Source organism: Rhinopithecus roxellana, chromosome 11, assembly GCF_007565055.1.
Source record: "Rhinopithecus roxellana isolate Shanxi Qingling chromosome 11, ASM756505v1, whole genome shotgun sequence".
In the NCBI taxonomy this organism is placed as follows: domain Eukaryota; kingdom Metazoa; phylum Chordata; class Mammalia; order Primates; family Cercopithecidae; genus Rhinopithecus; species Rhinopithecus roxellana.
In genome coordinates this window covers 9,139,590-9,156,295 of record NC_044559.1, presented here as the reverse complement: position 1 = coordinate 9,156,295, position 16,706 = coordinate 9,139,590, and the positions used below count along the sequence as shown (strand labels likewise).

Below are 16,706 nucleotides of genomic sequence, written 5' to 3'. Positions count from 1 at the left end.
AAGAAAAACAGTTGCTGCTGATGGTAAAACGTAGTCATGCACAGCCACTAACCACACTGCTCCCTGAGTGGAGTGGGCTCAAGGGAAGGGGAGGTATCTGCCAGGCCACCCTAGTAGCATGGCTCAATTCAAGTTCAAAGGCCTCAGAACTAGGGAAGCCAATGATGTGATTCTGTCTGAGACCAAAGGCTTGAGAACCTAGGGTCACTGATTTAAGTTATAGGGTCCAAAGGCCAGGGAACCTGGAGTTTTTGTCCAAGGACAGGAAAGGAGGAGTATATCTCAGGTTCAACAAAGAGAAAAACATATTTGCATTTTCTCTCAGTTTGTTCTCTTCAGGATTCCAGAAGATGGGATGGTGCCTGCCCATAATAAAGTCAGATTTTTCCCATGTAGTCCACTTATATGCACATGCTAAATGTCCTTTGAAAACACCCATACATGCATACCCCAAAATAATGCTTTATTTGGTCTCTAGGTATTCCATATTCCAGTCAAGTTGACACCTAAAATTAGCCATCACATAGAGGGAACAAATTTTAAAATATAGAATGACAAAAAACTATAATTTATTGAATTACTTACAATGTGCTATATGCTTAAGAAAAGTTATTTGATATCATTCTTGTTATAAACATAAGTGATATCATTGCCTTTACTTAGCTGAGAAAATGGAAGTTTATAAAGGTAAAGTAACATACTTGCAGTCACTCATTTTAAAAGTGACCAAAATTAAAGTCAAATCCAAAATTACCAGACTCTCAGCCCCTTGATTTGTGCTGGTTCTTGCATAATACCCTATGAACCAAATGCACTGATAATATACCATCATTGTAGCTACACCTGGGTCTATAAATTCACTTGTAGTCTTTGAGTTTTAATTTCACTCTTGATTTAAACTCAGAATTTTTTTTATTTTTGCATGTCCCCAGGCTACATACGACTAGCTTCAAATAAAAAACAAAACAAAATAAAAAACATACTGTATACATGTTATGTGGAAATCATTCATTTTTGTAGGTACAGTCTTATATTTTTGTTTGTTTCATTGGATATGAGTCTCCATAATTTTCGTAATTCGTTTTATTTGCAGAAGCAGGGTATATTTGTTTCCAAGTTCAATTGGAAAATTTAATGAAGTTGCAAATGTGGGGGTGGAAAGGATGACATTTTTTAAGATGACGATATGCTTAAACAGGTCTTAACAATACATGTTTTATCCCTTTCATTTGAATCTTTCCACCTTTAAAATGTCAGCCCAAGCCTGCTGGGGCACATGATTTCCCCTCTCGACTTACTAAGAAATGTAGATAATGTGATATTTTTTAGGTTTACTTTCTGTTTTCTATTATGCCAGCTCAAATAAATGCATTAAAAACAAAAATAAACCCTAAGAAGAGATAAAATGTTTGAAAACATTGGTTCCCAACATAATTCCACAGGAAAAAGTACTAGAAAACATGCAATCATATCTTAAGAGAGGATATAGTGCATGGTCTCAGAAAATAGAAGAAATAAAGGAAAATAGGTCCTATAATATGGACTCTGTACATGTAGGTTTTGATCCAAATTTGCTTCATCAGGGTTCCATTTGCTTATTAATGATAAAGTACTGCAAGTACCTTTACTGGTAGAGAAACAACACAAGTCCCCATGGACTAATTTCAGCTGGCCCTGGAAGCTTCTGCAGCATTTTGGGAGCACCCCAGAAAGTCACAGTATGAAGAATTTTGTGTACATGAACCACCCCTTAGCTTGCTTTTCTGTCTTTGAATTGCCATCAGCACCAAGTGAAGCTAGTCTGGTATATAAAATCAGGCATCATACCAGTGTCAGCATAGAGTATGTTGGTTGGAACAGCACACAAATCCAACACAGAGATAAACAATCAGAATACCTACATATCAGTTGATCATGCTGCTCATGCTCTGAGGTCAGGGGACAAGTGCTTTCACCATTTTCCTTATGGCAATCTGTGCTGTGAAAAGGACTTTGTGAATGCGGAATCACAGTGAAGAGGCCAAGGTTGGATGAAAAAGCCCCTGTTTTAGCCTATAACAGAATACCACAAAATGGGTAATTTATTTTTAAAATGAAATTTATTTGGTTCATGTTTCTAGAGGCTGGGAAGTCCAAAAGCATAGCACCAGCATCTGGTGAGGGCAGTTCTATGGCAGAAGGGGGAAGGCAAGTGAGCTCAGGAGACAGAGAGAGGAAATTGAGCTGAATTCATCCTCTTATCAGGAGCCCACTCTTGTGATAACTAACCCACTCCTGTGATAACCAGTCTACTCTCATGATAACAGCATTAATCCCTTCCTGAGTGGAGTCCTCATTGCCTAATGACCTCATAAAGGCCCCACTTCTTGGTACTGTTACAATGACTATTAAATTTCCAACACAGGAACTTTGAGGAACATATTCAAACCATAGCAGCTCCAAATGGAGAAGCTGGGTGTAGAGTTTAGCAGTGGGTGGGGTCAGGAGCAGATGGTCAACTCAGGGAAAGAGGATGTGTTTAAGCTTAGGAGGACTTGATATGAACACGGACAGATTCTAAGCCTTAAGAACACTCTGGGGTGAGAATTGATGTAACATGAACAATTCTGTAAAGACAGAAATATGCATTTGTTAATTCAAGTAACAAGTCTGAGGTGTCAGTGATGTGAGAAGTGCTGCACTAGGTGCTGAGGAGAGAGTGATGAGCCAAATGAATAAATTAATGAAGAATATGGTCCCCTGAACCAGTGGAGCTTACAGTGCAAGGCTTTTTGATAGTGCCAACCTTTTTGAACTAGTGACATTTAATTTGAGATTTAAAAAAAGAGTGGGCATTTAAAAGACAAGCAGAAGGCCTGGAGCATTGGCTCACACCTGTAATCCCAGCACTTTGGGAGACCAAGGCAGGCAGATCACAAGGTCAGGAGATCAAGACCAGCCTGGCCAAGATGGTGAGACCCCGTCTCTACTAAAAATACAAAAATTAGCTGCGCATGGTGGTGCGCACCTGTAGTCCCAGCTACTCGGGAGGCTGAGGCAGGAAAATCACTTGAACCCAAGGCAGGGATGTTGCAGTGAGCTGCCTCAGCCTCCCGAGTAGCTGGGAGCTGTCTCAAAAACAAACAAACAAACAAAAAAAGCCAGCGGAAGAATAAAGCAAACAGCATGTTTCAAAACGCTAAGGACTGAAATGGTAGACATTACAGAAAAAAAGGAGAGTGGTTGATATGGGTGAGCAGTGTCAATCAGGCAAGTCTTTCAGACCATACTAAGAGTTTTAGGTATTATAAGTCAAATAGGAACCCAATAACACACTAAAAATAGAAGACACACACATATTCATTCATATACATGGGTATATATGATTTAATTTGTATATTAAAAGGTTTATATAGCCTGCTACATGGAGAATGGTTTATGGGAGTATAATCATAAAAGAAAACTAAAAGATAAAAAGCTATGTATTATTTTATATTCTGCATATTCTACATATTCTTTGTATATTCTTTTGTACCCTAGGATTAATATTTTTGCAGCTGTAGTTGACATAAGATAAACCACCTGTTTATAATGTATCACTAGATACATTTCTGACATAAGTATTTACCAGTGAAACAACCACTGTAATTGAGACAAGTAACATGTCTATAACACCCAAAAATTTCCCCACATTAATTTGTAATCTCCTCTATCAATCCCTACTCCTGACCCCAGGTATCTACGTACATATTTTGTGTTATTATAGTTTCCGTTGTCTAGAATTTTGAATAAGTGGAATTATGCAGCATGTACCCTGTTTGTTGTCTGATTTATTGCACTCAGCATATTTATTCTGATATTCTCCCATATTGTAGTTTATATCAATAGTTCATTTCTTTTTACTGCTGAGTACTATTTCATTATATAGAAATATAATAATTTGAGTATCCATTTACCTGTTGATGGATCCTTGGGTTATTTCCAGTTTGGGGGCTATTAAAAATGAAGTTTCTATGAACATTTGGGTACCCAATGAAATTGAACTCCCAATAGTTGTGGGTAATGGAATGGCTAGATCATAAGGTAGATATATTTTTAACTTTCTATGAAGCTATTATTGGAAATGGCTATATAATTTTATCTTTCCGTCAGAAGTACATAAGAGTTCTAGTTGCTCACATCCTTTTCACATTTGGTATGGTGAATCTTTAATTTCACCTATTCTAGTGGGGATGCCATATATCTCATTATAATTTAAATTGCAATTCCATAATAATGAACAATGTTAGATATCTTTTTAGGTACTTATTTGTCATCCAGATATCTTTGGGGAAGTGTCTGTTCAACCTCGTTTTGCTCATATTTAAATTGGTTTGCTTATCTTATTATTGAGAAGTCATTCTTACAAATTAAAGATACAAGTCCATTACTGAATATATATTTTGCAATTTTTCAGACTGTATCTTGCCTTTTGATTTTCATAATGGTGTCTTTGAAGAGCAAATGTTAATGTTGATTGATAAAGTCCATTTTGATTTTGAAATCTTTTTAGTTTGTAGCTTTCATATTTTAGTTAAGAAATTTTTGCCAAATCCATGGCACTAAGATTTTTTCGTATGTTTTCTTCTAATTTTGCAGTTTAAAATTTACGTTTACGTCTATCATCCTTTTTGAGTGTATATATGTATAGAGTATGAGATTGGGATCCAGGTTCATTTTTGTGGATATGGCTATATATACTATTGATGCAATGTCATTTTTTGAAAATATTCTTTCACCGATGAATTATGTTGGCGTCTTTGTCAAAACCAGTTGGCCACATAAGTTTCGAATATTATATTTCTGAACTGTTTTATCTGTTGCAATTATTTATTTGTCTGTAATTAGGCCAATACTATACTCCTTTGATTACTATAAGTTTTATAAGAAATCTTAGAATAAAGTCATGTGATTCCACAACTTTGTTCTCTTGGCTACAGGAACATTGTTTTGGCTACTGTAGATCTTTTGTATTTCCATAAAACATTTAGAATTGGCTTGTCAATTTCTATGACAAGAACAACAACAACAAAAATGCTTCCTGAGATTTTAATAGCATTGCAATCAATCTGTCTATCATCTTGGGGAGAATTGACATCTTAATAATATCAAGCCTTCTAATCCATAAACATGTTATATCTATTTATTTAGATCTTCTTTTAAGCTTTTCAATGTCCAAGACTTGTGTGCCTTTTGTTAAATTGATCTCTATGTATTTTATATGCTTTGATGCTATTGTAAATGACATTTTTGTTTCAATTTTTCTTTGTTGCCATAAAATGATGTGCATTTATTTTTGTATCTCTCTCCTATAACCTTGTATCCTGAAATTTTCCTACGCTTACTTGATAGTTATACTAGCTCTTTTGTAGATTCCATCAGTTCTTCTGTATAAATTGTCATATTGTTTGCAAACAAAGACGACTTTTCTTCTACTTCCCCCAGCCGAATGATTTTTATTCCTATTTTTTCTTGTTACATTAAGTAAACCTCTGGCACAGTGTTGACCAGAAGGTATGAGAGTGGATATTCTTGCTTTATTACTGATCTTAGGGAAAAAACATTCAGTCTTTCACAGTTAGATATAGTTTTTTTTTATAGCTACTCCTTATTAGGTTGAGGAAGTGCCTTCTATTTCTAGGTTTTGAGAGTTTTAATCAAGAATGAATATTAAGTTTTGCTACATTTTTGCCTCTAATCTAGTTGTTAGATTATCTGCTTAGATGTAAAAATGGTGAATCATATTGATTAAATTTAAAATATTAAACCAACCTTGCATTTTTGTGTATAAACCTTACTTATGATGCACTATATTTTTATATATGGTTATATTTTATTTCCTAAAATTTATTAAGATTTTTTGCATCTGTGGCAATGAGGGCAATTTATCTGTAATTTTTTGTTAGGTCTTTGTCTTTTTCGGAATCATGATAATACTGGCATCATAAAATGAATTTGAATCTATTGCTTTTCTGTAATTTTCAGTGATGAGAAGCCTCTGATAGGAAAAAAATGAACACCAAAGGAATTATGATTTTCTTTAAAAAATAGTGCTTGCTATAACTGAATAATGTTCTAATTTTAGTATGCATGAGAAACACCTGAAAATTTTACTTAAATAGAGATCCTGGCTGGGCATGGTGGCTCACAACTGTAATCCCAGCGCTTTGGGAGGCCAAGGCAGGTGGATCAACTGAGGTCAGGACTTCGAGACCAGTCTGGCCAACATAGTGTAACTCCGTCTCTACTAAAAATACAAAAATTAGCCAAGCATGGCGGCACATGCCTATAGTCCTAGCTACTTGGGAGGCTGAAGCAGGAGGATCACTTGAACCCAGGAGAAAGAGGTTGCAGTAAGCTGGGATCACGCCACTGCACTCCAGCCTGGATGACAGAGCGAGACTCTACATCAAAAAGAAAAAAAAAAAAATCCTGATTTAGAAAGAAGGAAACCATAATTGGTATTAACAAAGAAAAACATATCTCCCCAGGTGATTTTTTTTTTTTTTTATGTAGATGATTCATGTTCTGAGAACTTTTAGTCTGCTCAAAAGTTCTCAAAGTATGTTTCTCTGACCAGTAGCATCGGAATCACCTGGGAACTTTTAAAAAATGCCAATATTCTGTACTCACTCCAGATTTACTAAATCAGTAACTCTGGGGAAAGAAGTAGGTGCAGTCTGTTTTTAATAGGCTCCAAGGTGACTCCAATGCATTACAATTTGAGAACTATTGTTCTATGTTAATGACAGAGAGAGAGAATGTATATGGATGCAATTAATTTTGTATATTTTGAGAATATATATGTGTTAAAAAGTGGGAAATGTCCTCTAAATTGGCTTTTTCTTTCTTATGACCTGTATAGAAGGTCTGAGAGTGAGAGAAGGAAGGTGTGCCAGGTGTGTGAGTAGTGTGGAGATGATATGGATGATAATTAGGAAAACAGGAAGGCAGGCTGATGAGATTGTTAGTGACCATTAGATGACTACTTAAGCTCTGTGATGCTGTTCTTTATTGGTGTCCATTTGCCCAGTGGTACAGTTTTCTTCCCCAATTCTGAGCTGCCCATAGTAGAAGTATGGAGAAGACAGTTTCTTGGATTTGTGTATATTTATTTTGCCAAATAGGTAGAAGGGAAGATGAAAGGGATAAAGTAAATAAGAGTATTTGCAAGAGAGTAAATGACTGTAATCATGGACCATGGTCACTGTCCTGTATCAACAGAAAGATGAAGACAAGAGGAGGATAATTAACAGAGAACCTACTGGGTTCTATGGATACAAAGTCTTGATGAGATGGAAGAATTGTTTAGGTAGATACAGGTTAGGAAAGGACCTAGGCGTATAAATGGTAGTGGCTACAGAGTGAAATGTTTGTTTTTGAATTATTGTCTTTTTTTGTGATAAGCTACAAGGTATGACCTTGGTAATAGAGATTGAGTTCTGTGCCAAATCATGGTATTGAGAAGGACAGAGACTGGGTGAATAAAATACTTACATGCCTATTATTTTTTCTTCATGAGTGGTGTCAATCATAGTGATAGTAGGATGAATGGGAGGCTGACAGTCAAGGACTAAATCAGAATCAGAAAACACAGGGGCATCTGCACCACGGAAGGTAAATTGGAAGGCATCAGTGGCACAGGAAAGCTCAGAGGCACCTGAGTTTGTTTCTCTAGCTGATTAATTTGAGCCCTACCACCATTTCACAAACTTATGTCCCCAGTAAATCCTAAAGTCATAGAATGTCTGTGGATAATAAATTTGTAATCGTAGTATCTGAGTATGAGTTCTGATGTAGCCATGCAGGTAAAAAAAATAGCACCCAGTTATCCTATAGAACTTTGCAAATAAATTGAATCATAATAATTTCCTCGTTTTATTCCCTGTTTATGACAGAAACAAAAAAGTTCGCTTTGGCAGATTCCTACCAGCTCAGAAGTACATGGATGAAGATTGTTGCTGATGTGCCCTGCTAGCATCCATTCTAATTTTGTTTTTCAAATTCACAGAGAGTGAAGAAGTTTATCAAAGGCAGGTGCTGTCAATTTCATGTATCATCTTTGGAATTGTCATCGTGGGCATGTTCTGTGCAGCATTGTACTTCAAAAGCAAGTAAGACCATTTCTCTCAAGTATTTAAAGTTTACTTTTCGAGAAAGCACTTTCTGTTACTTTAAGCTCTCGGTCTGTGTGCCACACAGAGGGAACCTGTGGAAATGGGCCTAGCAACAATCTGCAAGTGACTTAGGACCTTTTTGTAAATTGCGGTGAGTGTGTACAGGCATGTGCATGCGCGTATGTGATGTGTGTGTGCACACATGTGTGCGCAGTTTATCTTTGATGCACATAATGATCATTCCTCTCAGTGATCACGAACATTCTATGTTCTTTGCACTGATTAACCACTTGCCAGTATTAAAGGCTTAGTGTCTGCCTGTCACTAAGGGCTAACTCTTCTGAAGAGAGGGGCCACTGCTATAATCTACACATTATCCACCATTATCTATCTATTTATGAAAAAACAATTCAATTTTTCATACAGATTTTAGGCAAATATGGAACATAAATACTAAAAAATATACTTCAGTTTGCCAATTGGTATGTATATGTTGAATATGCCCTAAAGTTACGTTGCTGAGAAACTAGACCTTCTTCAGATGAAGGTGTTTATGTTTGACTAGAAATAGATATAGGCCAGGTGTGGTGGCTCAGCCTGTAATCCCAGCACATTGAGAGACCGAGGCAGGTGCATCACCTGAGGTCAGGAGTTCGAGACCAGCCTGACCAATATGGTGAAACCGCATCTCTACGAAAAATGCAAAAATTAGTTGGCCATGGTGGCGTGCGACTGTACTCCTAGCTTCTCGGGAGGCTGAGACGGGAAAATTGCCTGAACCTAGGAGGCGGAATTTGCGGTGAGCCCAGATCACGCCGCTGCACTCCAGCCTAGGGGACAGAGGGAGACTCCATCTCAAAAGAAAAAAAAAAAGAAAGTAGATATAAACATATCTCTGTGTGCATGTGTGTGTGTGTGTGTGTGTGTGTGTGTGTGTATTTTTCCAAACAAACTCTGGTAGAGGTAGTTTATTTATTAAAATTATATAATCTGCACTTAAGAAATGCAGACAAAAACATTAGCCCCATGGTTTCTTGAGCCTTAAGAATTTGGCAGATTTTATTCCTACCACTTGTCTGAAATTCAAGCCAATGTGTAATTGTTTTTCTGAGTAGATCTATACGTTTTTACCCATTTGCTCTTCTAATATGGGATTAATTTCCAGGTATCGTTTGTGATACCTGTCTGCATGTTTTCTGTGTTGATTCTCAAAGACAACCGATTATGATTTTTTAAAATAACATAAACTCAAGCATCAATTCAGAATTAGTAACCATTATTTTTCTCATAAACTATTTCAGAATGTTTTTAGATATTTAGAACTGTTGCCAAAAGAGTACAGAGAGTTTCCATATACTTAAACCAAAGTTCCTCTATTATTAATGCCTTACATTTGCATGGTACATTTGTCAGAATTAATGCAACAGTATTGATATTGTATTACTAACTAAAGTCTGTATTTTCAGATTTCCTTAGTATTTTACCTAAGGTCCTTTTGTTAATGCCAGGGCCCCATCCTTAGCATATGATATTAGCTGTTAATTCTCCTAGGGAACTCTTGGCTGTGACAGTTGTAACTATCAATTTCTGAGCACGTACTCTTTCCAGGCACACTGGGCTTTTTATGTATTAGCTTCCAAACACCACAGCAATCAGAGTTGTGCATTATTACTGCATTTTTCAAATAATGCCAGAATCTATTTTAAAATATTTATTTTTCAAAGTCATAAAGAAGAAAATTACAGATAAATTCTTTAATCTTAGCAGTTCTAGGTTAAATCACATGCTCTAAACCTCTATACCATATTGTTTCACATAGTCCTTTTGCTAGATGGTGAAGCTGCACAGAGTGGGTTAGGAGTTACCCTCTTTTGTACAGCCCATAGCCCTTTATGTTCTGTAAGGTTGCCATCTGGCATAACGGTCAGGGTTGTACACTAGTGAGTCATACTTGGATTCAAATCTTCAAGCTGTCACTGTTATATTTGATTAGGCAAATTATATTGTGTCTCTTAGTGTTGGTTCCCTTTGTGGTAAAATATGAACAAATATAATATCTACTTTTTTAGAATTTTGTTAAGGATTAAATGCAACCATGGTTGGGTGCAATGGCTCATGCCTGTAATCCCAGCACTTTGGGAGGATGAGGTGGGAGGATCACTTGAGGTCAGGAGTTTGAGACCAGCTTGGCCAACATGATGAAATTCCATGTCTGCTAAAATACAAAAATTAGCCAGGCATGGTGGCGGGCACCTGTAATCCCAGCTACTCAGGAGACTGAGGCACGAGAATGACTTGAACCTGGGAGGTGAAGGTTTCGGTGAGCCACAATTGCACCACTGCACTCCAACCTGGGCAACAGAGTAAGATTCGGTATCCAGAATAAATGCAATCACAATGTAAAGTGCATAACAAAGTATCTAAAAGTAACTACCCAATGGAACCTTGCTGTTGTTAACACCCATGGTTTTCCACACCAGGACTTGGAGGCTGGGTAGCTATAAAGTTAGCAGCCTCCCCTAGAGCATGAGAGTGGTAATCACACTCAGCAGGGCGGTAATTAGAAGGGTCTCCCTGCTAGAACTTTGTACAAAAAAGAAATTCCGTACTTAACAATAACCAAATTGCAATGAAGAATCAGTTAATCACTTATTTTTACAGTATAATGTGTAGTTGTACCACATTTAAATGAAAGACAGGTCATGGTAATTATGAGAGCAAACAGCTGGATTGCGAGGGGACTTCCATCGTTGGGGCTATCAGTGTCTCACTCTGGGCTGCAAGTGGGCTTGGAGATCAACATCTCCTCCTGGGGCTCAGTGAGGGGTCAAAGTGTTTAATGAAAACAGTGTTCAACATCAGATTCATTAGGGTAGGCTCAGAGGACTGCACCGAAGCTGGAGAACCAAGCGGGGTGTTGTTGTCTTTCTGCCTACCAGCCTGGGACACAGTTTTATTTTAAAAATGAATCAATTAATAATTAAATGTAAAAATAATAAAGTGATATAAATGGAAGTATTTTCCAGCTGGAATTGGATGAGCTATGTGTTCCTCATTAGAGACCTAGGGTGCATTTCTTCTTCTAGTACCATTTTCAGGCTTGGTCTCCCTTTAATTTTCTTTGCTTGAGAGAAATGCCACAACCTTACCAAGCACCTAATTTATATTGCTAAAAGCAATATCAATTTTCATAAAACCCTGGCACAAGTTGTGTGTGTGTGTATGTGTGTGTGTATGTGTATGTGTGTATGTGTGTGAATTCGTGGATTTCTAATTCCTTTCCCAAAACCTTGGAGAGAATAGAATATCCAGACTCTACCTTGACCTTCCCTTACTTTCACTCATAAAGGAAAGTAGTTTATATGTATATACTTTTTTTACTTTAGCTTAGAAGCCCCAAGTCTTCCAGGATTCTAAGGCCTCTCTATCATTGATATTCAAATAAATTCACCTGAACCTCCATTTGATATACTGGGTTGTACAGTTTCTGCCTAGAGGGAGTTGAGACTTACCCCAAAGCTCTCTTGATCATTTATCTTCTACTTCGGATAATCACTTAGATCTTTCATTTATGATTCTTTTTCCATTCCCTTGTCACCTTTGGCATGGCATGACTTCATCAGAAGGAATATTGCAGCAAATTGTATATCTGAGGAAAGATGGAAGGTAGGTGCCATGATGAGGAATAAGTAAGAAACATCTTGAATTTAGAGGATTTTTTGACGGAGTTAACTGAACCCCTAGTAACTCTAAAAAACAGTGAAAGAAATTCTCTTCACTCCCAATAAGCTCATATATTCCTATACATAGTTAATGGAACTATTAATTGAGCCTTTCAGGTCTGGCCAATGTGGCTCACTCAACGACTATAAATTATTCAAGGTTTTCTCTTTACTTTCAACTTACATAGTTAAGAATGATGGGGATGAGTATTAGAGTTCTTAGTAGAGCTTGGAAATACAAAACATGATTCAACTCTAAAACTACAATGAAATAGGAGTGGAGATGTTTCAGGAGGCAGAATCTGAGAGCGGTAATATCACAAATGGGAAAAAAGAGGAGGAATGAAGAAGAAACTGGTGTTATCAGTAAAATGTAGACATGGTTACAACCTGCCCCTGCCTATAGGTCATCAACCCCCTGAAATAAGAGATTTTAGATCCCGAGAAAAGCCTCTTAACAGCAGACACTCTGATGCAGTGCTACGATCTTCCTCAGATATGGAGGATTTAGTCCCCAGGTTTGCCAGCAAACACCCATGAAGAGTCACCTTTTTCAATCTCATGTTCCATTCTGGGATTGTTTATCTCCAATGATGCATCAATATGAGGCTCTGAAGACCTAGACCTTTTCCCCAGTTTCAGGGGCAAGACCATGCCAGCTTCAGAGCTCCCTGTGGGGTTTGCTGAGGTTTTCTCTGAGACTGCATCACATTCCAACTTCTCCCCAGACCAATTCTGCTTCCATTTCTTCCCTTTGCTTCCACAGGTGTTGATACCCAGAGCTCTCCCTAAAAAAAGTCCTCTATGCTGTCTTTATCCCAGGGTCTGCCTTCCCAGGAGCCCAATCTGCAACAAGACAAATAATGCCTAACAATGAATTCATGGTGTCTACTATTCTGCAACTTACATCTTATTTCTTTCTAATGCATTGCACCAAAGAAACTTGAAACTCAATGGACTGTAAAGTTTCCACACTGACACTCTTGGGCTGGTAGTGTTCCTGTGTACAATGCATGCATCTTGTCTTCCCCAGAGCAATGCCTCTCATGAGAGAGCTAATGGTATTGCAATCAGCTGCTGATTGTTTACTCTGTTCCCATTTGCTGGGGGAAGGAGGAAAGAGCAAAAAAGTGTGTGCTTGTGAGACAGGAGGGATGGTAGCTAGGCAGAGGCAGGCTCAGAATGGAAGGACCACTTATCTTGGAATATTACTGAGTCAGGACTTGAGTGAAAAAAGACTAAAGGTAGGCAAATTATAAAAGGATTTAGGAAACACAGTCTGATGTTGGATATTGTATAAAGAAAATTCCTTGACAAGTTTATACTTCCAGGGCTCTGAATTAGATTATTGAAAAAGTCATTAAGTGTTTCTGATTTAATCCCATGAGAGTAATGGAATCCTTGATCTGCGACGTGCACTCTTACTTTTTCAGGATGATTTACCCGACTAGAACCTCCTGATTTCCCCTTTTTTTGTGTGTGAATGAATCCCTGATAAAATCTTGTGGCTGTAACACGCTCCTTAAAATGCTGATATGATAGATTTATTTTTAACAATAAGCCATAGATTAGCTGTTAGGAAGCAAATAGATTATTACAACAGGATTAAAGCAACTAAGAGTGCTAGAGATAAAAGTATCCCAAATAATTGGAAAGATAAAAAGAAATATCTTAAAAAACAGAGCTGCATCACATTGATATTGTAAATACAAAATGGATAATGAAGCTCAAAGCCTTCAAAACTTGCAGCAAGTGCTGGTGAATTGCTTGGGAAGACACAACTAGTGTAATCTTTTATCTTTGAGTCAGTGTTCTAATTCTTCTGCAGCTTCTGTCCACAAGACTGAGCTTGCTTGATGATATCGGGAAGGAGACGAACACTTTGCTTGTGCCTCCACATGTAGCCACCACAGTGTCCGTGGAAGATAGCTTTCATGAGCTTAATTTAAAGAGGACAAAACGGAGGCTCAACAAGTTTAGAAAATTATTAGGGTAGCAAAACTAGTGGGTGGCAGAGTGGGATTCAAATCCCAGTCCCTATGATACAAGAAACTATGCTATATAGGGTGCTACCTGACTGGAGAAGTTCATTGCCAAGACTGGCCATATACTCCACTGATGGCTGTATATTTGTCAGAGACCTTGGAGGACAGGCAAAATTCAAGGTCATGATTCTATTGGGAAAGTTGTCAGAATCAAAATGGAGTCATTTGTGTTAATAACCCTGAAAAAATAGAGCCAGAGAAGGCCATGAAGGGAGCGGTCCAATGGGCAAATGCCTGATTACAAGAACTATCAGAAAAGACTCTGCAAAAACCACAGCTTTGCATGAAGACAATTGCAGCCTTAGACACACATGAAAATACTTCTGCAAGGACATTTGCCCAGCAACTGCCTGTCCACCCTTGGACTGGCACCATCCTTTCTATTGATCCTTGTAGCCAGAGATAATTATCTCAAATCACTTGTGTACCTCATGTTTCCTGTCTTCCTAGTAATAAAAGCTAGTTTCCTATATCGTGTGTATTCCCATTGCAACACTTATTTCCACATAAATGTTTTCTTTTACAGAGTCTCCATGTTTGTTATTTAGGTCAACACTGCAAAGAGGTACACGTTTGTGTATGTGTATGTGTGTGTGTGGTGTGTTTAATGGGTACCAAGTCTATGCTGATAGATGATTTCTGTGAGGCTTCTGGGACAGAGCTGCTGCTAAAGCAGTGGTTTGTCCCATCCTTCTGGTATAGGCACTGAGTGACCCAGACAACAGGCATTCCGCATGTGCCCACAGGAGCACTTTACTTGAAGTCGAGAACCCTAGAGCAGTTTCAGCCATTTCACTCAGAAACAGTGGGACCATGAACACATGGCTTGGCAGTTCTGAGTGGTTGTTGAAGAGTGTAAACTATGGAGGCAGTTTGGCTGGACTGAGATCCAATCTCTGCTACTCACTGACTATGTGACTTCAAACAAATGGCTTTAACTTCTCTGTGCTTCAGTTCTCATCTACTGAATGGGTATAGCATTATGGCCTCATCACATAGAATTATCATGAAAAATATGTGAAATGATACATGTAAAGCACTTAAAACCATGTGTGACACATTATTATATAACTACTAGCTCTTTAAGAATTAACTATTTTTACTATTTGGGCTCTTGGTAACAATAAATGAGCTATTTCTAAATTGTAAAAGAAAGAAAATATACACATTATAATATATAGTCAAGTCGTGCAATTAAGCCAAACATATTTGAATTGTACAAATATAAATGTAACTCTACAAATATGTCATATGTACCTGCTAAGCCCAAGTCTTAATTGTTTTCCTCTAGTCACTTTCTCATAGTATTTCCAGTTCTTTGCAGCTAAAACTCAGGGTTAGAGACTCCCTGCATCTATGGGGGCCAGGGCAATGCACTAAATGTTTGTCTGCTTTTGGGGTGCCATTGAATGTGAATTCCTAGAGAATATGGATGATATCAGGCTATCGCTAAACTGGAAGCATTTCTTGGTGGGGTTGGAAATGAGAGAAGGGTTCTCTTTGTTAGCTGAGTTTATTTAACTTTAGCAAATAACAAATATAGACATTGGGAGTGAATGAAGCCCTGAAAGTAGGAGTTGAATAAATTCATGCAAATATTTGTACACATGTTTATTTATGCCTGCAGGAAACAAGCTAAACAAATCCAAGAGCAGCTGAAAGTGCCACAAAATGGTAAAAGCTACAGTCTCAAAGCATCCAGCACAATGGCAAAGTCAGAGAACTTGGTGAAGAGCCATGTCCAGCTGCAAAATGTAAGTGACATGTCTACACACCTCCTCCTGCAGCCTACCTCAGTGCTTCCAGTCCAGAGGTGTTGGGAGCTTGGGATCAGATTTGTATATGTTTTTCAGAGCTTTATAGGGTTTTGCTTAAATCATCTTACAATTCTGGGCTGGGAGGTATGCACACATGCGTGTATGTATGCATCAGATAAAAGACAGGTTACATTCCAGCTCTTGATGACAATCTGTAATATAAACTAATCTCTGGTAAAAATAAGAGCTTCAGTTGTTTGTCCCATGAACACTTGTGGAATCCTTAGTTTGTGCCAGAAGTTGTATGTGACACCAAGGATACAATGTCCCTTGCCATAAGGGAAGTTCTGTGTAGGAAGAAACAAAAAACCCCAGAATCAGCAGAAGTGAGTTCTGAGATAGTTGTTGTTGCAGCAGAGGTTGGACAAGCGGAAGCCAGTGGGAGGTGCATTGGGGTAGACTCAGGGTCTGCCTCACAACAGAGTCAGGCTCGGACTTGGTTTGGAAGGACATGAAAAGTTCTATAGAGAGTCAAAGGGCTAAGAGCTAGACACCAGAACATACAGGAAGAATAAAGCCATGGAATCCCAAAAATGCATGTTATGTTTAGAGAACTCTGAGTTAAGGGTGTGAGAAGAATCAAAGATGAGAAGTAGAGTTTCAGAATCAATCCTTCTAATTCCAGGCCTTCCAGAGATATCAGAACTTGAAGTTAAATGCAAACTATTTGCCTCTTACACTTTTTGTAAGGTAGTTTTAATCATTACTGAGCTATATTGCGAAACAGTAAATTAAAGACAAGAGAATACTGTGTAATACATAGAGATATATTCTTCTTAGGGTAGCAATTCTTTGACTCCACACAGCATCGCACTTTTAGAATCTGAGGCATAAAACAAAAGAACAAAGGCCACTGCATAAACCTAGCATTTGAGTATAATAGGCAATCATCCAGGACACATTCACACCCCTCCAAATGCTTAAATCACTGAAAATTTATACATCACTGGTGATTCTAAGAAATCATTACCCAAAAAGTCATTATTA

The 16,706-nt window shown here is 37.8% G+C and overlaps 1 protein-coding gene across 7 annotated transcripts in view; it reads left to right on the top strand.

Annotated features, from left to right (window-relative positions):
- NRG3 (neuregulin 3) overlaps positions 1-16,706 on the top strand; it is a 1,117,203-nt gene that overhangs the window by 1,072,898 nt on the left and 27,599 nt on the right. For all 7 annotated transcript variants that reach the window (XM_030941427.1, XM_030941426.1, XM_030941425.1 and 4 more), the window contains 2 exons: positions 8,030-8,132; positions 15,530-15,656. In XM_030941427.1, the coding sequence (XP_030797287.1) occupies positions 8,030-8,132; positions 15,530-15,656 (230 nt within the window). The remainder of the gene's footprint in view (positions 1-8,029; positions 8,133-15,529; positions 15,657-16,706) is intronic.